This window comes from Clinocottus analis, unplaced genomic scaffold (genome assembly GCF_023055335.1).
Source record: "Clinocottus analis isolate CAN_PGR_092001 unplaced genomic scaffold, fCliAna1.0.p SCAF_17, whole genome shotgun sequence".
Classification (NCBI taxonomy): Eukaryota; Metazoa; Chordata; class Actinopteri; order Perciformes; family Cottidae; genus Clinocottus; species Clinocottus analis.
In genome coordinates, this window is record NW_027175898.1 from 9,726,183 (window position 1) to 9,752,436 (window position 26,254).

General features: G+C 40.5%; 4 protein-coding genes across 8 annotated transcripts in view; 2 read left to right on the top strand and 2 right to left on the bottom strand.

Moving 5' to 3' along the window:
- wdr25 (WD repeat domain 25) overlaps positions 1 to 8,576 on the bottom strand; it is a 16,682-nt gene extending 8,106 nt beyond the window's left edge. Inside the window, exons 1-3 of one of the 2 annotated variants that reach the window (XM_068580753.1) lie at positions 8,529 to 8,576; positions 6,770 to 7,530; positions 2,283 to 2,430 (exon numbers count right to left, since the gene is read on the bottom strand). In XM_068580753.1, the coding sequence (XP_068436854.1) occupies positions 2,283 to 2,430; positions 6,770 to 7,513 (892 nt within the window). In that variant the 5' untranslated portion in view covers positions 7,514 to 7,530; positions 8,529 to 8,576. Of the gene's footprint in view, positions 1 to 2,282; positions 2,431 to 6,769; positions 7,531 to 8,276; positions 8,362 to 8,528 lie in introns of those variants that run through there. The other variant, XM_068580752.1, reaches the window with a different exon arrangement.
- A 59-nt stretch (positions 8,577 to 8,635) lies between these two features.
- On the top strand, positions 8,636 to 12,808 carry wars1 (tryptophanyl-tRNA synthetase 1). Its single transcript, XM_068580175.1, has 11 exons — positions 8,636 to 8,698; positions 9,019 to 9,145; positions 9,739 to 9,955; positions 10,139 to 10,247; positions 10,465 to 10,584; positions 10,716 to 10,898; positions 11,042 to 11,142; positions 11,366 to 11,478; positions 11,569 to 11,742; positions 11,824 to 11,964; positions 12,091 to 12,808. Exons 1-11 carry the CDS (start codon positions 8,667 to 8,669, stop codon positions 12,256 to 12,258), a joined length of 1,485 nt encoding a protein of 494 aa, XP_068436276.1. The 5' UTR covers positions 8,636 to 8,666; the 3' UTR covers positions 12,259 to 12,808.
- A 1,965-nt stretch (positions 12,809 to 14,773) lies between these two features.
- Positions 14,774 to 21,291, top strand: slc25a29 (solute carrier family 25 member 29). 2 transcript variants are annotated; one of them, XM_068581053.1, is made up of 4 exons: positions 14,774 to 15,163; positions 16,619 to 16,662; positions 17,758 to 17,841; positions 18,486 to 21,291. In XM_068581053.1, the coding sequence occupies exons 1-4, from the start codon at positions 15,130 to 15,132 to the stop codon at positions 19,245 to 19,247; spliced, it is 924 nt and encodes a 307-aa protein (XP_068437154.1). In that variant the 5' UTR covers positions 14,774 to 15,129; the 3' UTR covers positions 19,248 to 21,291. The 2 variants fall into 2 exon arrangements, with proteins under 2 accessions (XP_068437154.1, XP_068437155.1); XM_068581054.1 differs by lacking the exons at positions 14,774 to 15,163; positions 16,619 to 16,662 and adding an exon at positions 17,053 to 17,455.
- Positions 21,292 to 21,481: 190 nt separating this feature from the next.
- fancm (FA complementation group M) overlaps positions 21,482 to 26,254 on the bottom strand; it is a 36,543-nt gene continuing 31,770 nt past the window's right edge. For 2 of the 3 annotated variants that reach the window (XM_068580510.1, XM_068580512.1), the window contains 10 exons: positions 26,073 to 26,161; positions 25,398 to 25,460; positions 25,137 to 25,256; positions 24,124 to 24,283; positions 23,869 to 23,975; positions 23,278 to 23,771; positions 23,100 to 23,205; positions 22,651 to 22,981; positions 22,229 to 22,523; positions 21,482 to 22,145 (listed from right to left, as the gene is read on the bottom strand). In XM_068580510.1, the coding sequence (XP_068436611.1) occupies positions 22,019 to 22,145; positions 22,229 to 22,523; positions 22,651 to 22,981; positions 23,100 to 23,205; positions 23,278 to 23,771; positions 23,869 to 23,975; positions 24,124 to 24,283; positions 25,137 to 25,256; positions 25,398 to 25,460; positions 26,073 to 26,161 (1,892 nt within the window). In that variant the 3' untranslated portion in view covers positions 21,482 to 22,018. The remainder of the gene's footprint in view (positions 22,146 to 22,228; positions 22,524 to 22,650; positions 22,982 to 23,099; positions 23,206 to 23,277; positions 23,772 to 23,868; positions 23,976 to 24,123; positions 24,284 to 25,136; positions 25,257 to 25,397; positions 25,461 to 26,072; positions 26,162 to 26,254) is intronic. The other variant, XM_068580511.1, reaches the window with a different exon arrangement.

The window sequence follows — 26,254 nt, forward strand, 5'->3', positions numbered from 1 at the left end:
ATAACATTTGGTGCAGCATTTGGTTAAGTATGCTGTGGTAAAATACGGGGTCAGGTGTCCTATAAGACTCTCACTGATGATTAAAGTGCCTGCAGACGTCTCAAAAATAGAGTGCAATTGAGCAGAACAGGCCCAGCTGCCTTCCTTGTTAGAGTCGAGAGGCTTTGCATTACTGTGAAGAGTGTAAAGATCACATTCATCCTGATCACAGTGGGCTGTGGCACACACTCAGCTCCCTCAGTGTCCCATCACTCTTGATAGATTGAGTGTTAATACATAAGATGCATGAATGTTGGGAGCTTCATTAATTTTTCAAATACCACTGTCATAATGATGCCAGCACCTCGGTGTAGCCCTGTTGAGTGTGTCATATGTGTAATCATCTGGAAAGATGGGACGAGAACCTGATAGTTTTGTCAGTCTGTTATTAAATTATTATCGAGCCAAATTAAGCAGCTTGGCCTGCGTGTTCTTTCCCAGCTTGAATATGATTGGTTTTAAACGGTCAGTGCCCAGGTTCTGTAGGACAGCATCAAATTCACACAGAAAGGTTGGCGCAGGATTGATGTTGTGAGGGCTCTTTGGATGTCTGACATTTTTTCAAAGCTGTTAGCTTGACGCCACTAGGACGTCCTACAATGTGGAGCAAGACTACATTGGCTACCAAAAGACCAAAATATTGGTCTATTCGTGGCTGTTTATGGTTGTGGTTTGTGACGTTCTGGTGTAAGGTCATGACGGCTGCTCCTGTGGTGATGTATCCATTATTGATCCCCTTCCTGGAGCTGCCTGTGTGTTTAATAGGGCTGGCCAAGCTATTATCCGTAGGCTTTATTGACAGTATTGACAGACATGCTGAGAGGGGAAGTGCAAACGGCAGCAAGTCATCACAGCAATGAGTTGACCCTAGAGATGTAGATGCCACAGGGGCTTCAAAACAATGTCTATTGTATGTTAGCTTCTGTCTTCTACATACACAGCAGTATATGAAGGACCAGCAAGGACAAAAAAGTTTGGCGATTTAATTTCAGCTGTGTAGGAATTCATGAATCGCTTCAGCTGACGGAAATGAGTGAAGTGCTGAACAAGCAGCGTCCCTGCTGTAGATTGTTTGTATGATTGGTTCTCATTCTCTCTGCCAGGATTGTATGCTCGGCCAGAAGGAAGAGCATTTCCAAAGCGAACCAAATTATTGATTAGTTGTAAATGTCACCTTCAATGGTTTATATGATCACACAAAAGGGCTGACGAACACAATGAGCCAATATTTATGAGAGGATTTAATTATAGGTCGACAAAATAAATGTCAAAAATGTCCAGAAAGGAAAAGCGAACATGTAGCCACCATAGAATTTAATTTAGAGGATCGACCTCCTATCGACCTTTGACTATAGCGTCATTGCAGGTTTTCAGTTTCATTATCAACACTTTGCAGTATACCTTGGATGTTGTTGCCTGAGGTATACTGCAAAGTGTTGATAATGAAAATAATAACTGTCTTCTTTTCTTTCTTTTTTTTAATATAAAAAATGAGGATTAAATAATATACAAGAAAATCATGTATTCTGGTACATGATGATTATACCACCCGCTGCTTATTCTATTAAAAATAATTTACATAGTACATCATGATAGAGTAATGACAGGTATGTTTGTAATAATCTTGCAAACTCTGTGTTGATTTAAAATTGTCTGGAGCCCAATGGATTGTTTAATACTTTACCTAAAAGAAAGAGCAGTTGTTTCATTTACATTTTGGGAAACCAAGGAAACCTCTTGGGGGCAATCGGAGGAATCTTTGGGACGAGATGGCGGACCAGTTATGATGCAATTGCTCCAGAAATGAGGATTTTAAAGGATGTCACTGAAATGTCTCACGACGGGAAAGAAAAGCAGCGTTGCAATTTATACAATAAGTATATAACAAGTTTTGGGCCGAAAGGCATTTCAAAATCACTCCACACATAAATTACTATACTAGCTTTAAACTTAAATTAAAAAACTAAACTTGCAAGAAGTAAAATGTTTTGACAGATATTTTGTTTTCCAACAACTTGGATACTCCTAGAGAAATGTTCATTAAGAAGCAGCTAAAAGCAAAGTTTAACAAATTAAATGTAATACAGTTTGAATGTAACAGACAAGATACACCAGAGTCATTCTCGTGTAGTGTACCTGCCTGTTGACACAATGTTATCTAACATTGCGTTCAGATGCGGTTGACTTCAGATGCGGTTTGCTATGCGACGTCGTATTCATCAGATAGCCGCGATGCTTCTCACCTGTCTCTACATCTGTGATCACAGCCTTGTTGTCAAAGGAGCCAGAGAGAAGCTGCCGCCCGCAGGGGGTCCAACGGGCATCACGCACAGCTCCCGAATGGCAGGTGTAAACCCTCAGGCATCGCCCGCTCTCCGCTCCATCCCACACCTGCCAGAGATGGATGAGCAAAGCCAAAGTCACGAACACACCGAGACTGCAGCAACAAAGTCCTTTTCCTGTCAGGACGTACACAGAACGTGTCCGTTTGAATTGACAGGAAGCTTGAATGAGTTTAAAAGCTATTCTCAAATGTAGAATGACAGATCACATCAGTAATTTGTGCTCGGTCTTTGAATGCTCAAAAAGGCAAAAGGTAACAGGCTAATTGTTGGCATTGACCCACGCATCCTTAACGCGGCAAACAAGACCAGATGATAACATGTTGTGTGATTGAGAGAAAACATCACAGGGCGCTGACACGCTGCTTTTGTTCAAAACACAGAAGGAAGGATCTGCATGCTCCTGACGAGGTTTTCAAGGTTTACTGATAATCAAATAGTCGAGGTTCACTTTGGCGGCCACTGCTCTCCCTTCTCAGATGATGCATTCGATGTGTCCTCCAGCACTAACACTGGTTCCAGTGTGAAAGAGGATTGGTGAATGTCTCTTGTTCAAAGCTGATAAAGATATAATAAGCCTTCCTCCAAAAATGATATTTGCAACGAAACTAAATTTACTCACCCAAGTGCCACTAGAGAAATTGACTAAATAAGTATAGAACTCAGGCTTACACGCTGGATTTAAAAGCCAAGACAAACTTTATAATTAATCAAACTAATTACGTTTGAGTGTGCCTGCGAACCAGTTTCTTGCGTTGTATTGTTTGAGGCTTCTCTGATATTACCACCCGGCTGCCTTCTGTTGGTTCCAACTGCCTGACGACATTACTGAACTCACGCAGGATGACATGTTATAGCAATGTGCAAATAAAATGCATGAAGAGCCCTATTATGCAGACAGTGATTTATGAATGATGTGTCAGTCTGCCAGATTGCTCTCGTGTTGATTTTGGCATGGTTTACTCCTTGTCGGCATGTTTTCGCACTGAGCGTCAAAGGCATTTTGGCAAACAGGTTGGTCAATATTGTGACGTGCTTTTCAAACAATTTATTGATGAAAAAAAAAGAGTAGGATTTTCTGTCAGACATGTAAAAAGACAAAAGCTCCTTAAAGCCTTGTCTGAAATAGACGGGGATCTGGTCTGTAGCCTACTGAGGTATATTACACTAATGATGAAGTATTTTTTCATTCCCTGCATTGCCTGGGCCACAGAGGAACTTTGAAGATCTGTGGGGGACTGCAGATCCCGCTCTGCCTCTCCCTGTGTTTTATTATTAAAGCGGATTTCTCCATACAGAATAAAAAAGTAAAGAAACACATTGAGAAGTTCTGTAGGCTACCACAGTTCCCACAGGAGACATAAAGGGGGAAGAGAGATGGAGAGGACTGACATGCAGACATATCAATCCAGCAGGCAGTAGTACAAACACAATGCCAGAGATGCCTTCAGGGTGAGAATAAAGTGGCAGAGAGAGACAGATAATCACACTGTTAATTGTTAATATTGAAGTGAAGCATCCATTAGGAATAGTTAAATGCATTGCACAACAGGATGACTGTCACTTCTCTGCTACTACACTGCCATCTGAAGGTAAACAAAAACAACAGGATTGCATGGATAGCCACAAGAGCTTGAAAATATTCAACTCAACAGACTTCTAACAAATCTGACAAAATGTCAAGTTGCTTCATCATCCCTCAAGCGTAATATTTAATAAGGACGGGCGAGTGGGGTTGTAATGTACTACTGTAAGAAATAACTATCATAGCAAAAAAATTCTACAACATTATTAGTTATGTAATCAATGTCAGCTGAAGAAAAAAAGGATTATTATTATTACAGTTAATTTGCATATTGTGTCAAACTAAAATATAGGGCCCCCCCTTGGACTGTGAGATACTATGCAAACATTGGATCTATCTATTCTATATAATCTATTACAACTGCATAGGCTGCAATTAGGTTCCTTTCACTGTATATTCATTAGAAACACTAATTAAAACAGAAACAGAAAACAATGAATAAAAGTAATGAGGAACAAAAGTCAAACAAAATTGGAATATATATATATACATTTTTTTTAAACATTTTTTTTAAGTACTTCTGGGGTCTGCGAAGACCAGTTGGTAAGATAAGGGTTAAGCCCCGTCTCCAATGAATGACAGCAATAATGATACTCACCATAACGGCACCATTCAATACACACACAATGGCAATAATCCCGTACGATGTGAGACGTGGGCACGAGAGAAAATGAGTGCTTGTTTATTTGCACTTAACAGACATGCAGAGTGGATCCACAAAGATGACTCATTGGGATAATCTGCTTCCTAAATGACTCTCGGAAATTAAAACCAAATTGGTATTTGTGTTCTCAACTTAAAACTGCAGCGTTACACCTGCCATATCCATGATGACAATGGCTGCAAACAGGCTGGAACAATGACAGTCTGGCTCTGAGGAACCGACAAGCAGGATAAGGAAGAGAAGGCGGAAGTCCTGAGGGCTTTGGTGAAGAAATAGAAAGAAGGAAAGTGGTAAGACTTCATAGAGTGTGTCCCCTGCCTGTCTTCAGCCAAGCAAAAGAGAACAGAATAGCTGATTAAAGCGCAAGATGAATATCGCTGTGCAGTATGTCAAGTAAGAACCAATGTATGACAAGCTGTCACAATACAATAAAATGAACAATGCCACATAAAACACAGCTCAATATTCACGTATGTGCCTGTAATGATATGAAATAGGACACCCCAGGTGTATTGTTGTACTCATAGTGTAGCACTCACAAAACAACAGTTCAAACCACGACATCTCACAGCAAGACACATTAATTAAAATGGCTTCAATGGGTACTTACGATGTGTCTCTTTTTACCTACTTTATGCTAATCGAATGCCGATTTAAGGAAAACGTATGCAGTGTTTTGCATGCAGTATAAACATGTTATTTTCACATATTCTAAAAAGGGTATATTTGCATTTTTCGGCTTACTGTAGATGCATAAACACTCTTGAAATTGCAACGCTTGGGTATGACTGGAAAGCTGAGACTTCAGTGGATCCAATGAGCCCAATTGTAATTATGTGTAATATAAATAATTGGCCATTTCATTGTATTGCCACCATTTTTGGAAACTTGATGTCACTAAAATGAAAGTGAGTGAATTAAGTGAGACGAAACACAGATTTTAAAAAAAGATACGCTTTTCCATTGAAACAACAAAAAACTTTTATATTAACATATGTATTACTTTGTTTAAATTAACTATGCCTCCTAAGGTTTAGAAATATTGATGTATGCCATCTTCGGAAGTCAATTAATTCCTGTATGTTTTAAACTTTAAATCATACATCAAGACCATGAAAAATCATGATAAAATTGTCCTTTCTTATCGCCTCATAATCCAGCCTGGTTCCAGATCAAGCATGCATTGCCCAAAATGAGGCTCAAATTACTCTGTGGACTTAAAATGGCAGAACAAAAAACAATTACCTGTTGAAAATCCACTCAAATTGATCAAAATGGCTCACAAATCACGAGTATAGCAAAGTAAGAGTATTTCACTTGCTTCTCTATGTATTGATGTCACATAAAACAGCTGGATAAGCAGTCTGAGACAGAGAAGAAGAGAAATCTTTGCATACAAACAACCAAGTCTTCTCCTCCCCTTCTCTCCTCATCTCCACCATCTGCTCCAAGCCGCCTTCTGCAGGTGCCAGCAGAGGTGGCTGCCATACTGCTGCACTTGTATGGTTATGCAAATGACATCATGCATATTCAAATCATTAAACATTCAGAAGCCTCTCGGGATATTGGTGGGGTACGTAGTTTCGCACTGGGATAGAAATATTTAGTCACTGGCAGACGCCTGCATGACTTGACCTTTACAATAGGGAAATGAAGGATTGTTTTCCTAGTGTGAAATACAGTAAAAAAGAGAAGGGAATCAGAAAGAGAGTCTGAGAAAGAGAGAGATAGGAAGCCCCATGGGCTCTGACATACATTCAACTGACAGTGACAGATATGACTCTAAAGAAAGTGGTTTGTGGTACATTTATAAATCGATGTTATCTCTCTGCACCAGTTATTATCCCCTTAGACCTCCCCGATGCACTTGGCACCTGCCTGAGAAACTATACTGATAGATGGATTTTTGTGTTCGACACAGATTTTTCTCACAAATCACCAAGAATATGAATATGGGAAATACATCCAAATGATATTGAAATCTTGAATTACATTTCAGTTTTGGTAAATGAAAAATGTGAATCCATTATTTCAATCTCGAAGCAGTGAATCTCCTATTATTGATTTCTCAGGTTCTAAGGCTGAATCTCAATGTGCATCATTTATGAAGTCAGTGAGAGTTTTATTGTAGCTCATTACCTTGAAAGTCTTGTCCATGGAGGCAGACAGCAGCAGGTGACTGAGATGAGGCACAGGACACCATCGTACTGTGTTGACTGGACCCTGGTGGCCTCCAAGGCTCATCAGAAGCCTCCTCGGTATCCCTGCAGGGCCAAGCTTGTGGGCAAGATACGGCTTTATTCTCGCCGACACATCTGAAAGAATTTGGCTTTCTCTGGTCAGATTCCCTGGGTTTTGCTCTGCTGGGTACTTTGGGTCTACTGTCCCTACTGACGTGGCAAGTCTTTGTCTCTTAGGGATGTACGGTCTGACACCAGACCGTACATCAGTGTGAATTCTTTTTGCTGGATTCAACCCATCACTGAAACTTTGTGGCATGTGAGGAAGAGTCTGTAGTGGTGAGATATTCCCTTGAGTCACAGGTACACTCAAATGAGCTGCAGTATCTCTTAAATGGTTTTCCTGTGCTGTCCTGTCACGACAATATTTGCTTTCCCAGTCATAACAGTCTTGTGGCTGTGAATGTGGGTGATGTAAAGAACTGTGTCTTTCGAAGACATTTCCATGATAGTCCAACACTGACCTGTCAGAGCCAGGTGTAAAGCTGCAAGGGCTCGGTATTATCTCAGAGGATTTACACATCCTGGCGTCTTGGTTTTGTTCACAAGATCCAGTTTCAATAGAAGCTGATGTTATGTCCTCCGTTTGATCAAGATAATCATCCTCTGATTCTGAATCTTCGTAAGCCACCAATGAGGACATCTTCACATGATGATACCCTGTTTGAAAATAATATAGGGAAAATAAAATGACAACGTGTGAGATATGCATTCATCCATTAGAGGGCCATGGGTGACATCTAGTGGTCGCTACTGGTGCACCTCGAAGTATACTGACATGGCACTTTTAGATTTGTAACAGCAGAAGTTGAATTTACAAACGTTTTTTGGGGAATTTATTGTTTTATTGGGGTGCAATGTATAGCACCCAGCTACCTCTATGCAGCAGCCAAGCAGACGTTTTATTTTAAAAAGGTAAAGACAGGGATATCTTTGATTGGATATCCACAATTTCAATCTCAGTTAGTAAACATTACGTTACGACTTTTAGCATTAATCTTAGATAAACAACAACTTAGTTCACGTTAACATGCATGGATAAATTGACCTGTGAGCTGAGACCTTTAACACATTGCCGAAACAGAAAGATAGCTACGTTAAGAACGAGTGAGCTATAAGTCAACTAACTTAAGCTAACTACATTCGGACAGATCAAGTTACCTATATATTTTATATTGTATTCGTTAGTGGTCTTATAAACTTGAGTAAAGTTGCGGACAATACGCTGTTACGGTACATTCTTAAAGTTTGCGTCCAACGTTAGAATAGGTGTCTTAAACGTCACCAATCTAGCTAAATCAGCTAACGTTGATCGTTTACGTTTCTGACTCGTCTAATAAAACGTCAAGCGGACACGATGCAGTGACTCTCACTTAAACATAAAATAACTAACGTCTGAGCGTTACCGTGGTTAAAATGGCCAAACGTTAGGTCAAAAATCCCGCAAAAATGGTTAAATGTTGTGCAGTGTTTCGTAATAAAAGTAATAATTCGATCACAACATGCTTACAAGTAAAAGCTTTTATTTTGAAAGCTGCCGGTAGGAACCGAAGTGTCTGTCCCACTCCATGTTTTCCTCCGACAAACACCGTATTGATTAGTTAGTTTAACTCCTGTGTTTCCCATGAAATCAAGTTAATAAAATAAAGACAACTTACTTCACATTTAATGCATGAAACAGAGATCCAATGGTGGCACCTTTGCGGTCATAAATCAATAGCGGAACGTTTGACTAATCGTGTTTATCTGGGAAGCATTTGATCCAAACACTTCCACAGCCAGGCTGATGCAATTGTATGAGCTGTCAGTGGTGTGTAAAGAACATACGGTATGCCGGCTAGTCGCTTATTTCATCATAAATAACATTAGCCCCTCTATTATTGAATGTAATTGTAATGCTTTAATCATGTAGCTATGATATATGGCAGCGTGAGGTAAATCTAGAGGTAGTGTGAGAGGATTAAGCGAACTAGTTCAATAGCTTCCGTCATCAAGTTAGCTGTGGTATGTTCACATACGGGAAGAATTTAAACTGAGAGGGGGTACTTGAGCAGTTATATATATGCTATACAGAACACGTATCTTTCAGTTATGTTATATATTTGGTGAGTACTGTTCATTTATTGTAACTTCTTTAATACTATTAAGTGACCTGAAGAAGATGACAGACTGTAGTGGAGAATGCGAAGGAGCCAAGAGTCCTTTGGAGCTCTACGAGAAAATGGTAGCACAAGGAGACGAAATCAGGGCTTTGAAAACAGCAAAAGCAGAGAAGGTAGGTGCTCGTAAACTACTGTGTAAAAACCGTGATTTAACTCTGTGGGTTGGTGATCAAAGAGTTGGTTAATCTTATGTTGCAGATCAGTGAGCTGGAATGGTAAATGGTCAGATTCGATTTTTATATATGATTTTTGCATCAGTGTGATGTACTTTTATTTCATTGAGTTTGCCTTTCCTAGTCTCGTTTCTTTTTTATTCTCCGAGCTGACGTGACTGAAAAGTGACCTTTGAAACAATTCAACTGCAACAACTAATCCACATAACACACTGTCACTGTTTTTTACTATTGGCTGAAAGTATTTTCATTGAAAACTTTTTTATAGTGAGATCCATGGAATTTTCACAGTAACCTGGACATTGTTTTTACTACCTACTATTTAACTGTTTAAGTATATTCAATTCACCTACATTGTATAAAGGGCATACAGAAATCTCAGAAACCAACAGCTGGAACCGAAAAATATCTGCATAGTGTTTTATTTTGGGTGAAATAACCCTTTTACATATAATGAGATCCGCTTGTGCACTGCCACTTGATTCCGTTTTGATTTGGCTGCCTTATCTGACAGAAGTGTTTCGGTTCCTCAGGCTGAAGTTGATGCTGCTGTCCAGATGCTGTTAAAGTTGAAAGTAGACTACAAACAGTTGACGGGTCAGGATTACAAAGCAGGCTGTCCGCCCTCAGAAAACCCTGTTGACCCTGGCAATGTCCCAGCAGCAGATGACGCTAATGATGAAGACAGCGTTGACCCATGGAACGTTTCCACCAACAACGCCAAGGGAGTGGACTACGACAAACTCATAGGTATTGAAAGGACCTTCAAGTGTGGCCCTCACACAAAGAGCTACATTTCTATTTCAAAGTTTTTATCTCTGATGAAAATGTATGTGAGTGATCTGTTTTCAATCACAGGGTCAATTAAGAGCAACACGTGATTTATGCTATACAACAGCAACACAATTCACATTGTATCATCTCTTTCCTTAGTGAAGTTTGGCAGCAGTAAAGTTGACAAAGAACTGGTGGACAGAATAGAAAAGGTCTTGGGACAGAAGTCTCATTACTTTCTACGGAGAGGGATTTTCTTCTCACACAGGTCAGCATTTAAGATACTACAAATATATCATCAGTGTCATATCTTGACGTTTTACTCATTTCATGTAAATTTCGCAAGTTATTGGCGTCAACATGAAAACGTACTCTCTGAACCTCTGTGACCTTTAATTTCAGTTTTCCCACTAAGTAAAAAGGATGTTGGTAAGAGTTAATGAGACCTCAGTATATCACTTGCCTCTTATTTCTTTTCCCGGCAGAGATATGCATCAGGTGCTGGATGCCTATGAGAAGAACAAGTCCGTCTACCTTTACACTGGTAGAGGTCCGTCCTCAGGGGCCATGCATGTTGGTCACCTCATCCCTTTCATCTTCACCAAGTGAGTTCTCCTTCTATAATGTTTATTAATAACAAAAAGCTATTAAAGGGAAATTTAAGTGTTAAATCAGCAAGGCACCATCTCAAATTATGAGTATCAAGTTGGAGCTGAAAATTACTCCTTTGTTGCAGATGGTTGCAGGATGTATTTGACATTCCTCTGGTGATCCAGTTGACGGATGATGAGAAGTACCTGTGGAAAGATCTAACACTAGAAGAGTGTCACCAGTTCCTTGTGGAAAATGTCAAGGACATCATTGCCTGCGGCTTTGATGTGAACAAAACCTTCATCTTCTCTGACTTTGAGTACATGGGGTAAAATATATTCCTATCTGGCAGACTTTATGCTGATGCTTCCTAAGATACATAGAAGCTGCCATGCTTATGTATAGCATATTGTCTCTTAATTTAATCCTTTTTTTTAAAAATGTGTGTTCATTTCATTTTTCCTTCTGCAGTGCATCCCCTGAATTCTACAAAAATGTGGTGAAGGTCCAGAAACACGTGACATTCAACCAGGTCAAAGGCATCTTTGGCTTCACAGACAGTGACTGCATTGGTAAGGCAATTTACCAACTGATTACTAAGACATGCTTAATTATAATAAAACAAAGACAGACCATTCTTTGATTGCTTTCATAGTAAGGTCAGCTGCAAAAACAGTTTACGAATGTTTCTATTTTGATTTCCAAAATATATCTATGTAATCCTGTGTTTTTGTGTGTTATTGAATTCATACCTTCTTGGTTCTTTATGGTGTTTATTGTTCTCTGTCCATCCAGGAAAGATTAGCTTCCCAGCCATCCAGGCAGCCCCATCGTTCAGTAGCTCCTTTCCACAGATCTTTAAAGGCAGGACGGATGTACAGTGTCTCATCCCCTGTGCAATCGACCAGGTCAGGACATTATTACAGTAATTAATGACAACATAATAGTGTCATATTTCATGATGACATGTGTCTATATCTATCCTCTCGCTCATCCAGGACCCCTACTTCAGAATGACCCGTGACGTAGCTCCAAAGATCGGCTACGCCAAACCAGCCCTGCTGCACTCCACCTTCTTCCCAGCCCTGCAGGGGGCACAGACCAAGATGAGCGCCAGTGACGCCAACACCTCTATCTTCCTCACTGACACACCGAAGCAGATTAAAAACAAGGTGTCACTATTGCTAGTCATTGCTAATTTAAATGGATATTGCCGATACTTTCTTACTGACCAGTGTTATCGTTACTCACAGGTCAACAAACATGCATTTTCGGGAGGAAGAGACACTGTGGAAGAGCACAGGAAGTATGGTGGAAACCCAGATGTAGATGTCGCCTTCATGTACTTGACCTTCTTCCTGGAGGATGATGAACAGCTGGAGAAGATCAGACAGGTGAAGATGTGGAGGACAGAGAAAACAAATGATACCTTTCAAACTGTATTTCTTTTGCTAATCATGCTCTTTTCTCTGTTTTGTTTTCCTGATTTTCTCTACGACTGATTCTTCTGCATCCTCCAGGATTACCTTAGTGGCGCTCTTCTAACAGGAGAACTGAAGAAGATTTTGATTGAGACACTGCAGCCCATTATTACGCAACATCAAGAGCGACGCAAACTAATCACAATTGAGACACTCAAGCAGTTCATGACACCAAGGCCTTTAGATTTTAACTTCTCGTCTGCTTGAGTAACGGAGAGGTCCAGGTATATCATATCATGTTATGTCAATAATCTCCGTCGAGCAAATAACTATCCATATTTTTCCATTTAACTTGCAACGCAAAGACAATTAAGTGCTACTCTGTGGCCGACAAAGCGTTGCATTACCCTCCCTTTCCTGCTAATTGGCATGCTACGTGTTAGATATTCTTTGCATCAAGCGCACAAATCTGTTCTCATGAATTGTTTGTGTTTGCAGCGCTGCTGTAATGTCACGTGAGCCCAACTTTTCACCTGGCAAATTGTTCAGGATGATAGACATTTAAATAGTCATTGTTGCAAAATCACCTTTTTGAAACTGTTTGTCCAGAACACTTATTTTACTTGAATCATAACTGTTACTTTGCAATGAACAAAAGCAGCTATGTTGTATCAGATGTGAATGTCAGAATAGTTTAGCACATCAATAGGGAGACTGTGCTGGAGGATCTGTGTAAAATATGTGTCTTATCAGCAAAAGGGATTTAAGTCAAGGTAACTCTTAAACTCTTAAAATAAAATGTGCTTGAACAACCAAACAGCATGTTTTTTGGGTCACACCGCCTTTTTTTAAACATTTCACAGCAGACATTGTAAAATGTTTACAGCAGTCACAGTAAATACAGAATTGATGATTGCTGTATGAAATGATAAAATGGTGACCAAGTTGCTGCAAGCACAAGACAAACTGTGTTCGTGAAGGCACCTCATTATTTTTTAGATAAAGAAGACAGTTCACTGGGAAGGCTGAGCGTCAGGCCCTTTGAGAGTCTTTTGGATGATATTGTTTGTGATAGTCACAAAAAGCTGTGTCATGTTCTTCACAAACCCGTCCATCTGGAGATCCACATTGATCAAGGGTGTGTCAAATAACCTGCCATACCTGCCAGAAGTGTTTTCCACTCTATGAACATGTTTCAAATGACACTCCTAAAAAAAAAAGCATTCAAATAATTTGCTTCCAATTGTGCAAGCTGTACTTTATATAAGCATATATATATTTTAATATACTTTACGCGAAGTTGTGTTTGGTTTAGCTGGTTAAATCTGTCCCAAAAAAATAAATAGAGATATGGACTGACATTTTATTAATCTCTAACAAGTCAACATTGTTCTAGGATGATGACCACAATGATGACACTGATCAGGTTTCATCTGGATACATTTTTGCCTTTTTGCTTTGGCTGTTTGGCATGTTATATCCTCTGATCATTCTTTATAAGCATCTAAAGCCTTTTTGAGGCATGTGGGTCAAAACAAATAAAAAACAAATATACAAATACCCTTTGTGTAAATGTGGGTGCCTCATAAAAGAAAATCAGTGCGACAGCGTTATAGTGTCCAGACAAAGGTCAATAAATACTGAGGACGGGAACGGGACCTGTGTAACTGTTACACTCAGGACGAAGAGGAAGATGTCATATTTGGCAGCCGGGCATCCGGACTTCTGTGCTGTAGTTTATAGAGATGCTGAGGAATATTCCTGAACACATTTCGTTGGGACTGGAACTTTCAGGGTTGCTGCAGTGCTGTAATTGCTCACTTTGCCGAGCTGATAATCGATTTTTGATTGGATTATCTTATATTTTGTGTCCTCATAGATCATATGCTTAGCAATGGAAGAAGTAGTCCGATATTTTTGCTTTAGTAATACCACAGGGTAAAACACTTGAATCAAATACTTAATCTTACATTCACCATCTTACTTCAGTACAAGCGCAAGGTATCAACATCAAAATATACTTCAAGTGCCAAAAGTATGTGTAGTCATTATGCAGAATGGCCCATTTCCAAATAATATAGTATGTTTATGGGTTGATTAGTGACGCATTAGCGTTTTAGCACTAATGTGGCAGCTGGTAAAGGTAGGGCTAACTTGATACACTGTCTGGTATCTTTATCCATCACAATTTATAAGTTAATTAAATGGTTACATTTATATTGTGAATCTGCAAAGTCAAAGAAATGTAGTGGAGTAAAAAGCCCATTCAGCTTCCAAAAGTAGCATACAATAGAAATAAAGTACAATTACTTCACAAAAACACTTCAATCACTCAAACACATTATTCTCTTCACTGATTTACTGTTTATTTATATTACTTTTTTCCATTGCGAGAATAATAAGGGAATATCTAATCTAAATATGATCTAAATGAACGGTACTTGAGTAATACGTACTTTGCAGTACTTGCTGGGCGGTTTTGTTGTATTTCACCGCGCTACACAGCTGAATGATGTTCAGTGTGAGTGTACTAAACTTAGCCCCCATCACTCTGTTAAAGTAAGACACGCTTGCATGCTGATGACGACCACCACGATAACGCTGTTGATTTTGACGGTGCGCGGGATCAGCAGCGAGGGCTTCACACGCGCCTCTGCAGCTCGACCCTGCGGCAGCCAATGAGCGCGAGGGGCGGACAAACCCGGCGAGGGGGAGTTGTCTACTTCCAAGTAATCCGATTGGGTTTCCTTTAAAAAAAAAAAAAAAAAGAAAAAACTGCAAACACGTTTCTTATTTTCTCCTTTGAACCAGCGCCTCCTCTTCCTCCTCCTCCCGCCGCACGGATATAGAAAGTGTCTGGCACTGAGAGCGCTTAAAAATAGTGAAGCGTGTGCGCGAAGACTTCGGCGAAATACACCACGTCACACAGCTCCAACCAGGCTCCCGAGTCCGCGCGCTCTCACCGTGATTCAAGCCTTAAAACTCAGCGGAGGAGGTCGCTGAGCTCTCACCAGCTTGACTGAGCTTGTAAATAACTGTGTGGTTTATAACAAAGTGCTCTCTAAAACACCTCGTGAACTTCGTCTGTCAGCCACCACGTGCGCCTGACACGTCTCAATCGTTATACTTTTTGAGGGAATGGCATTGGACTACGCTGCGGGTTGCATAGGAGGTGAGTAACGAGCCGGTATTGATGTTAGCTTGTTGGGCTAACAAGCTGGAGCTAATTAGCATTAGCCAGCTTTTTTTCTTTCTTTCTTTCTATGGGCAGGTAGCGCGTGGAGCTCAAGGCTGTTTGTCCTCCAACTGCCACGTCCGAGAAACAATACACACAAACTACAGTGACAGTGAAGAGGCTCAAACCTCTAAACTCCTAAGCAAACCCCGGGGGTAGTTTGAGTTATGAAATGACATGTTGGGAGGGAGTGGTGTTGAAGTATTAACATTCTTGAAATAACTGGTTTCGGCGTGCGTTAATAAATGACATCGGTTTGTTTAACTGTGCGCATGCGTGTTAGGGGCCTGGTGTCATCTTTTCTCCTCCTTATTCATCATCAGTTATCACACCATTCTGCGTTTCCATTCCTCGAAGAGGACTAACCCTCTGTTTAGGTTGAGTTGGATATTAATCACTTCCTGTTTTAATGGAGGTAACTCACAGCTAGTGTTTCCAGTACATTCTCACCATGAAGCCCTGGTAATCTTGTCAGCTGTTGTGTCTTCTCACCCCCAAGGCCAGTTCCTTCCAAACTACCCCAGATAGTCTCACTTTAAAGCTGGTGACATGAAAGGTATGTCAAGAAAGCCACATGTAAGAGTTTAGTTATCTTAGTGATTTATGTAGAGATACTAGGACCAAAAACAAAGCCTAATTTGTGCCGCTCATAGTCAGAGATATCTTCCCCTAAAGCTAATTTAGATTTACCCTTGCACTACGACAGACTGTTTTGTTCATTCACAGATTCAGACATGTTCTGTCCTGTACACATGCCCCAATGCAAGCTGGTCACACACCCTAGTAAGAAGTGTATGCATCATTTGCAACAGGGAGCTCAAAACATTATTTTTTTATATGCGACTAACTCCTACGAACATCCATGCAATAGTGCCCCACCGTAATAATATTAATAATAATAATAATAATAATAATAATAATAATAATAATAATAATAATACATTTAGTTTTTAAAAGCCTTTTGTTTGTATGGTCGAGGAAATTATGGTCGAGGAAATTTAAAAAAAATTCTCCTTGGAGATTAATAAAGTACTTTTCATTTCATTTCATTCGTATCTTAGTGTTTATATTCAGCATTGCTAAATACCATTTAATGATGTTTGCATGAGCTTTCACATTTGAGGTGTGCCACATTTTAGGATTAGATGCCTCTGGTGATTGAATGCCTTTTGGCTAATATGTCCTGATATGACATGGATTTTCTTTACTCATTGAAGTCAAGGACGGGGCACCATCGAGCTTTTGATACAGGTGCAACACAGTGGCGAGCTGATTACTCTGCTCAGTCTCGGGCCTGGACTGTTTTGCAATAATAAAAGGTGTTTTCTAATCTCTTATTTCACAATTGGTATTTGTAAATATGATTTTTAAAAATGCCCTCTTGTTTTTCAGGTGCAGCTGGTGTTTTGGTGGGACATCCATTTGACACTGTGAAGGTGGGTGTCTGTTTCATCTTTTTCATTATTTGCTCAAGTTAGGCAATATGATTCAGTTCTTTGTTGTTCTAGTGTCCTAAATCAGACCGCTCTGAATTCGAACCCAGATAATCTGAATGTAATCATCCTACAGTAGAATGGGATATTTGAGGCAATATCAATGTGATCTTAATAACTGTAGATTGTTTTATTTGTCAACAACAAAGTATTGTTCTGAACTTCAGTTTACATCAAAGTTCAGAACAAGAACATCTCAAATAATTTCCCTTTTTATATACTGTACATAGAAAATTGTCATTTATTAGAAGCTATTAGGGGATATTTGATTAAGTTACTGGGATTTTGCTGAATAACTCTAGTGGTCTGTTATCCTGTACAGTCATTGTTTTCAATTAGCTGCATAATCAGAATAATTGTAATCACTATAGTTGGTAGAATTGTTTCTGCAGTACTTCTTTTTGGTTATAAGCTACTTGTTAAAGTCAATTTAATGGGACTATAAACATATGTGTTTTCTTGCATCTCATTTGACCATTTCTGTAAAACTAACTTTGAATTAAATATTTTGTTGTAATTCCCATGTGTTTAAAAACTCAAGAATGCTTAAATATAGCTTACAATTGGGAGGCATACAGAGATGGTCAATGGTTTGGTTGTAGCTCTTTTATACCTTGCTTTCAATGTCATTTCTCCCTGAGCTTGTGTCTTGGGGAGAGTGTCTTAACAGCAACAGTGTCACTGTGTTGTAGATGAGAGAGAGAAATAAACAACCTCTCGATGGAAATATGACCTAGTAAGTATGGTCGAGGTATTTTTTTCTTCTCTCACCCAATGTCTTGTCTTGCGCTATAGAAATATACAAAGCACAGAAGCTATTTTGGTTTCTCATACCGCTTCATTCTCGGTTAATTTTCCTCCTTATGTCGCATCCGTGAACATATATATTTTTTTACACTCAAAGAACCATTTTAAAGCTCTGCCTGCTTGTTTCCCTTTATATCTGTGTTACAATATGTGGCTTGTAGTTGTTGTGGCCCTGTTGTGGGCCTTATGGCTCTTACTGTATGACTCTAACCTGAAGGTTGTCATTTACAGGTGAGGCTTCAAGTTCAAAATGTGGACAGACCTCTGTACCGTGGGACATATCACTGCTTCCAGTCAATCATACGGCAGGAGTCGGTAGGTTTGTTGTAAATGTCTCTTAATACTTGTAAAAAGGATATGTCTGTTAAATAATGTGTATGTTTTTCACAATGCGCTGGCTACTATGCCAAGGTTGAGAATGGTCACTGCTCTAAATAAAGTGTCCAGTTACATGCTGACCTCTAAACATGCATCAGCCCGTGATCAGCCAGCATGTTCCTAACATAGGGTGTGAGGGCTGAGAGGGGGCGGGGCTGTGTGAGTCTGTTAGACAGGGTCACTCAGACCTTTTCCTGCACGGGCTAAATAAAGCTTTGCACATCATGCCATTTGAGTTAAGTGGCATAGGCTTGATGTTACATGAAGGCTTTGGATTGTATTTCTACTACAGTAAAATATTCAAATTGTCAGTGGTTCTCAGCAATTTGTTCCCTCACATTCATATGTGTGGATATAAATAAAATACAAATTGTGTGACATGATGAGAAAAGACAGTTATTTGGAATTCATTTTAAAATCTATATATATATTTTTTGAAGACTTCATTAACGATAGATTATGTTTTTAAATACTTACAAGCTTGATTAATTAGAATTGCAGAAATGTTCATACTTGCTGGGCTCCGTAGAGATTCTGATGTGTCGCTCATTGCTCCGTGTAATCTGTCTTTGTATCTGTAGATGCTCGGTCTGTATAAAGGCATCGGCTCTCCAATGATGGGCCTGACCTTCATCAATGCCATAGTTTTTGGTGTCCAGGGCAACGCCATGCGCAAGCTTGGCCGCGACACGCCTCTCAACCAGTTCCTGGCTGGAGCCTCTGCAGGAACCATCCAATGTGTCATTTGCTGCCCAATGGAGCTGGCGAAGACACGCATGCAGTTGCAAGGGACTGGAGAGAAGAAGTCGACGAGAAAGCTGTATAAGAACTCCCTGGACTGTCTGGTGAGAATCTACAACAAGGAGGGAATTCGAGGTATCAATCGCGGCATGGTGACCACCCTGCTGCGTGAGGCGCCGGGTTTCGGTGTGTACTTTCTCGCTTATGACACGTGGACACGCTACCTTGGCTGTGAGCCGGAAGATCCTTACATGATCCCCAAGCTGTTGTTTGCTGGTGGAATGTCTGGCATCGCTTCCTGGATCTCCACCTATCCCGTGGATGTGATCAAGTCGCGCCTTCAGGCGGACGGGGTAGGCGGGGTTAACCAGTACAGTGGCATCATGGACTGTGTCAGACAAAGCCTAAAGAAAGAGGGGTGGAGGGTGTTCACGCGTGGACTCACTTCCACTTTGCTCCGTGCGTTTCCAGTGAATGCTACCACATTTGCCACTGTGACTCTATTTTTAATGTACATGCGTGAGGGAGAAGAGTGTAGCATTCAGGACTCTGAGCCGCAGGCCGTCCAGCTGCAGCCACAGACGCAGACAAGCAGCATGTAAGTCATCGCGCTGCAGAGAGAATTACTACAGTCGTCCGCAAATATATAGCATTTATCTAGAAGAAAGTTGCAGCTTAATACAAGTCTATGATCCGTTAACTGGTGTCCATTATGAGAAAGGTATAGTGACCCAAGGTAAGCCCATTGAGCTTCAGCCAAGTGACCCTGTGTATTTAAATAATATATATTTTAAGAAAACGGTTGCACTTGTAAGATATGTTGTGGTTAATAGTCAATGGATTTTGTACACAAGTCATTTTGAAAACTGTTAACATTTTGGAGTAAAAGTACCACTTTAATGCTGTGTTCAGGTCATAATGGAGTATGTTGCCAACTGTTCTCTACTATAGGACAAGCCGAAACTTAGTTTATTACTGAGTATACACTGAGAGTTATTGGTTACCAAAAATAGTCCCCAACGTTTATCATGTTTGTGAACTTGTGAACATGAATGCATTCTTTACTGTTACATTTTACAAATTTAAATCGGTAAAATTAATGTGATTTTAAAGATTCAATTAAAAGATGTTAAGCTGTTAAATAAATGTTACCTCCATGGTGTCAAGGTCAAGCCCCCCACCTCAATATTTACCTCCATATAGTGTGAACACGGCATCTTTTCATAACGGTTAGAATGACAAAGAAAGCGTTTTACCAATAGTTATTTTTTGAGGTTATGATTGTGTATGTAGTTTTAACTTTCTGACGAGAAGTCATAAAATCTTTTTTGGTGGAAATAATCACTGCTCTGGCTTGGCCCATTGCATTATGACACACATGGTTCAAGATACAAAAGCATGTGGGATAAAATATGTAATCATGCCACAACCATTGTCCAAAGCAATTATGCTGATTTTAATCTTTTTGTTGTGGACATTGTGTCCAAAGAAAGCACCTTATGGTATGAGTACATGTACAATTATAAATTATTTTTTTGGCAATCACAGTTTTCACTTTGCAACGTAATTCAAATGTTGTCTTTCCATGTAGTGCAACATTTCTGTTAGTGTTGAGCAATGATGGTTAAAAGTGGGCTTTCAAATCTTTTGCACATGTCAGGCTCCACATATAATATACACTGGCCTGCGCCACCTAGAGGCAGACAAAGTAATAGGTCTGGCAATTTTAACACTTTCAGCTGCAGATTGTACATTTTTTAGCTGCTTGTTGTGAGTTTAAGAATGTACATTTTTATGATTTCTTTCATTTAAGCACCTGTAATAACACCATCAGAACGCACAAGTGTTACAAGAATAAGTCCCTTGTTAAGAGCTTACTAATCTGCCAAAGACAGATATTTGCAATGTTTGCATTTGAAGTTCAAATGTTCATCACCATAGTTGCAAACAACCTATTTTGCTAACCAGTCACATTGGCTCTACTTCCTGACTCTGTAATATTTGGACAAACCAAATAAAGTTAGGACACCTCTTCCCTCATTAACCAGGAAAGTCAAAGGACAGGTGGACACGCAGTGTGACCTCGAGGAATTTGACCTTGTATGTTACTCAGTTAACAGCTGCCCGAGTTCAGGCTTTTCACATTTTTCAGGTTTGAAAAGATAACGAATCAAACAGCGTTCATGCACTAAAGGAATGCCTTTGTAAACCTACTTGCAGGTAACACGAGTATCAAAATGGCTGGAGCTATTACTTTCCTTCACTCTTATGTCTGCAGTTCTTAACTACTGTTTTTCTTATTAAAGAGTGGCAGATGTTTGACTGGTCTGAAACTGTTTTGGGGTTGCTTAATATCATGTGTATATACTGTGAATATGGTGGGTTTAGTTTTCATATCCTTTGTGAATTTCAAGGTGTGCATTCTCAATAGGCTTTCAAATTTCTGTTAATTACAATCTAGTTGTGTTTTGTTTTACGGTTTTAGTTTTAATTTGTCTGACTGTACTGGTGGATTATGCATGATTGTAGACATCTTTGTAAAAGGGCTGATTTTTTAACTGTCTAATGTGCCTTCATGTCCTGTGCTTGTTTATACACACACTATCTTGCACCAGTGCAGCATGAACGCTATGTACCCTGAGAGAATGGTGAAATAAAAATCACATTGTTTTCTGAAATACAGTTCAACTACACAATACATCCACCATTCGCATAACATTAAGTAAGTTCATTAGGGACTTGAGAGAAATGTCCTGTTAAAGAAATGACTGACCTCTAGTGGTGATACAGGGGTATCACAGGTTCTGCTTACTAAGCAAAAATTCTCACACTAATGTATAAAAATAGCCATGTTTATTCAAGAAACCTGATACCATATTAACTTTTTTTAGAGTTGCATTATATACAAAGGTATACATGATTTGGCAAAAACAATAAGTTATTCAAGTATCAATCAAATATTGATTGAGTTCAGTATTGCACATAACGCCATCTGACTGATTAGTGACAGCACATGAGTCAAAGGGAAACACTTTTCACCCAAATCGTTAGAAATGCAGCATAAAAGAACTGTCTCATAAGGAAATCCATGGTATTATATAACAAAGAAATGGAGGTGTGTGGGGTTTCCCTTTAACTTGTTGAAGGTTGAATGATTGTACTGAGGCACTTCTCATTAAGATACAACTTCAGATAAATCAGTTACTGTACTTATTACAGTACCTATCATCCTTTGGTCCCTAGTGAGACTGAAAACAAGGAACAAATATAAAGAAGAAGGGTAGGGGGACTAAAGAAAGAAGGTAGTGGACAAATAAAGGAAGAGAGGAATAGATTTCAGATTGTTTTCCTGCAGTGTTTCTCCTCCACTCTGCTAGCTGTTTTTCCCTGCTTTGGATGTGTTCATGAAGGAGGAGTCGCAGGAATAGTGCAGGAAGCGGTAGATGTCCTCGGCTCTAGATTGACTCATGCAGCCTCCCTTTTGTATGGCTTCAATGGAGCTGCGGGAGAAAATAAACTGTAAAAACAAAAAGGGAAAGAAGGCATCTTCTGTTCTGCCACATTGCACACACATTTCCTTCACCTGTTGATGAGTTGGGCAATTGAGCTGAAGTTATGGCTCATGCTGAGGGCATGGATGTAGCTGACTGAGGGCAGGCTCAAGTAGAACTGCAGAGCCTGCGCTCTGTGCTGCCCTTTGACCGCCAACGGTAAAGCGATGCCCCGTCCTTTACGCTGCTCCAGCCGTGCCAGGTCTGCCAATAAGCCGGCGCTCTGTTCAGCGCCATCGCTCCACAGCAAGCGCATCCCGGTATGCACCAGCGCTGTCAAAGTGCTGTCATAGTAACGTGTTCGCTGAAACGGCCGTGATGTCTCGCCTATGACAATTATGAAGAAGTGAAACATATGTTGATGTCACGAGGTAAAGCAAAATACACAGGACACTTCCCATGTGAGATCAAATGTGGCTTAATATGAAGTCGTCAACTCAGCGGTCCGACTCACCTGGCTTGACTCGGTCCTTCTCCACTATCAAACAAACGCGCTCAAACAATCCCTGCAAGCTGTTCACTCTTTCAGCCAATCGCTTACGGTTGTGCATCGCAGCCAAGTTGGATTGGCTGTGCCTCTCCACTGCCATGCGGTTGCTGACGATGAAGTAGCTGCCGTCCAGAGAGCAGACGTGGATGGTGGCTGCGTGGCGCTGACGGAGGCTGGTCATCAGCTCCATCCCGGTACTGATGCAGCGACTGTCCACCAGGATGCAAATTGGAGCAGGGGGCTCTCCGACTGACGAGTCCTGTGCAGTGGACGTCTGTGGAAGAGGTGCCTGGACCTGAAAGAAAACCTCAATGTAGTCAATTTAAAGTTTTACTGACTTCGTTGTAGGTTTTAGTGACCATGTGGCTGGTTCAACAATATACACCATATGGACAAGAGTGTATTTGTACCACCTTTGCTCGCACCTGGGGTTGTTTCTTTAAGGGTAACGGCAACTCTGGCTCTATAAAGTCGAGTTCATCAGAGATAAAATGCTGATTTTCTAACCTTCGACGACACCTGCAAGATAAAGAAAATGATGCTCTCGTGGTTGATGAAGGTTTATGTGCTGCCATATGATAATGTATTCACCTTTCCTTCTGCTGGTCCTCCCTCACCGAGCACCTCTGTGCCTTGCTCAGTAATGAGACCTTCGATGCTACGGTTGAAGACGAAGATGAGGAGGAGGAAGAGGGTTTCTGCTGCAGCCTGCTGTGCTCTGGCTGTACAGCCTTCGGCCACAGAGGGGCGGCAACACCCGCTTCTGTTAGGAGACTTCTCTTTCTAGCGACTTCCTCCGTCTCCTCCTCACTAGAATCATCAGGGCGTATGACACGGACGCGCTTGGTTTTCACCCCAGCTTTCTGCTCTGCTGGAGGTCCAGCTGTAATCTTGGCGCCGGCCCCGGCTCTTGCTTTGTGTAAGAAGACACGCCGCCTGGTGGCATACTGCCTCCGTCCCTCCACATACGACTCCTCGGGCATAAGTTCAATGTCTTCAGCGCACTCCTCGGCGCTCTCCACCTCCTCCACCTCATTTCCCACCACAAAGCTGTCCTCTGCGTACGTTTCATCCATCTCAGGCACCTAGAATCAATAATTAAACTTCATTTCTTTGTATCTGGTTTCTTTGCAAGACACATTTTTTGTTTTTCAAAAGCCGAGAATGTAATAGATAGTATACCTGAGAAAATATGTCCATGTTGTGATGATTTCTGTAGGACATTTTGAACTTTCCCAGGACTGCAGGGCTTTTCACGGACTTCAAGTAAATGCCATGCATCTCTGAGTCTGCCATGGAGGGGAACAGAAGAAAGTTTAAAGGTTATGGCACAATTCCTTCAGCCAACTTAAACTGACTTTAGTGAATAAGATTTGAAATGTAATCCACTCAGGGGAAAATACAATCACATCATTTTGAACAAACACGGTGTTGTACCATCCAGTCCCTGTGAAAGATGTCTGTTGTCGACCACAAAGCCGTCCAGAGAGCGGTTCTGTTCTTCTCCATCCTCTTCATCAGAAGACACGTCTCCCCCCTCCTCTGACAGCGCTGCTTCCTCATCCAGGAACTGGTGCCCTTTTCGACATTTGGGGTGCTGAGAAAGAAACAATGGATAATGTCAGATTTGCTGTGAGTGATAATTATAGACTTGTCATTTTCAGGGAGGGAAGAAGGTGTCATTATTGAGCAAAAACAAGTCTGAAAATGCTATAATTGACCTTTTAACAGCTAAATAACCATATTTAGTTTGTGGAGACCAAAAACACACACTCCAAAGTCATGCAGCTTAGGTTAATTGGACTCTAAATTGCCCGTAGGTGTGAATGGTTGTCTGTCTATATATGTGTGCCCTGCGATACACTGGTGACTTGTCCAGGGTGTGTCCTGCGTTGGCCCATTGATAGCTGGGATCGACTCCAGCGCCCCCCGCAACCCCGGACAGGATAAGCGGTTTGGATGATGGATGGAGACCAAAAACAAAGCTATTGTAGAGTGAATATTTGTTCTTATATTAATCAGGTGGTAACCAACACAACTCTAAATTAATTTATGTTGCTCTGTAACGGCTGGATGTGCTTATCAGTTTGCCATATCAGCTTTAAAAGAGACGGTGTGTAAATGTTGTGTTTGAGACTTGTTCTCTGCTGCTGCTCCCCAGTTGCCCAAAAATAAATCAGTTATTCCAGGTATACAGATCAGCTGTAAGAGAACGGTTCTTACATTTACAAAAACACATTTGCACACTTAAAATTATATACAGTACATTCACGTTTCTGTACGGGTAACTTAGGTTGTTGGAAAAATGATCTTTTGTCATAACTACAAACCACCAGAGATGTTTGTTTCAAACACACGTGTCATTGATCACATGCCGTGACAAGAAAACATGAGAAATAAATGCCATGATTCAGACCCCAGCGTTCTGCAGAGCCATCTGTCACACAAACCTTGGCTTTGCTGTGTGGGACATGTTTCCGCTCCGCTCCGTGAGCTGTGGTTCTGCACGTGAACGCAGACGCATCCTGGAAATCATCCTCAGAAACCGCTTCAGCCTCCTTTTCATCAGACTGGAGATCAACAAGGAGAACAAATGAGTGCATGAAATGCTTTATCAAACCACGAGGAAGTGAAAGTATTTAAAGCAAATTGAATATGCTGAGCAGGTTTAACAATGTGGCTTTTTTTACTGCTAATGAAGTAAATCTTACAGTGTTAAGAGCAGCTGCACGTTTCCTCTTCATCGGGTACGGCGAGTCCACATCACTGGACGTCTTTGATTAGCAGAGACAAAACATGTCACATGTCACATACATACACATCACCTGTAAACAGTGCACGGTATGCAAGTTTTACATGTATTCATCGAAATACGCTGTGACATTTCGAGAGCTACAAATGCTTCTTCACTGCTCGCAGACTCGTTGCCATGACAACTGCAGGTACCTTGGAGCGGATGGACAGAGGCAGTCGTCTGAATCAGATATCTCCGGTACAAGCTGTTGTTTTTGCACCACACAGGATGACATTTTACTTATTTACTTGGTATTTGTATTAAGTGTACAAAAACATTCAAATGTAAGTGATCGTCTTTTTGTATCTCATCTCATTCATCGTAAAGGAAAGAGAGAATGTTTATCAATTAGATGTGCAACGATGTTAAAAGCCTTAAATGTGAATATTGTCTGATGCGATAGCAAACTGAATACATTTGGACTGTTGGTCAGGACATATTGGAAAACATCACCTTGGGCTTTGGTGATTAGCATTTTTTTTTTAGCAATATCCTTTAGACCTAATGATTAATACAGAAATCAATCGTGATATTGGAAACATAATAAAAAGAAACATGAGTTGCAGCTCTGATATTGACAGGCCTTGCTCACCACGTCTGGAGAAGACAAAGGTTTGACCTTGTTCTGATGTCGCCTTTTATGAACCACGACTTCATCCTCACTGTCACTGTTGCTCTCCACTAAGAAAAAAGGTGGGTCAGACAGAAACATAACGGCAAAACAAATGACACCAGTATAAAGATGTTTTAAGTTTAGGGATCATATTTTTTTTA

Bases quoted from the DNA above. Each gene is read 5' to 3' on its own strand.
- slc25a29 (XM_068581053.1), top strand. From the start codon at position 15,130: ATGGCATTGGACTACGCTGCGGGTTGCATAGGAG. The intron at 15,164-16,618 runs GTGAGTAACGAG...CTTGTTTTTCAG, and splicing joins CGCTGCGGGTTGCATAGGAG to GTGCAGCTGGTGTTTTGGTG. The intron at 17,842-18,485 runs GTAGGTTTGTTG...TTGTATCTGTAG, and splicing joins CAATCATACGGCAGGAGTCG to ATGCTCGGTCTGTATAAAGG.
- wars1 (XM_068580175.1), top strand. From the start codon at position 8,667: ATGAGCTGTCAGTGGTGTGTAAAGAACATACG. The intron at 8,699-9,018 runs GTATGCCGGCTA...AATACTATTAAG, and splicing joins TGGTGTGTAAAGAACATACG to TGACCTGAAGAAGATGACAG. The intron at 10,248-10,464 runs GTCAGCATTTAA...TTTTCCCGGCAG, and splicing joins GGGATTTTCTTCTCACACAG to AGATATGCATCAGGTGCTGG.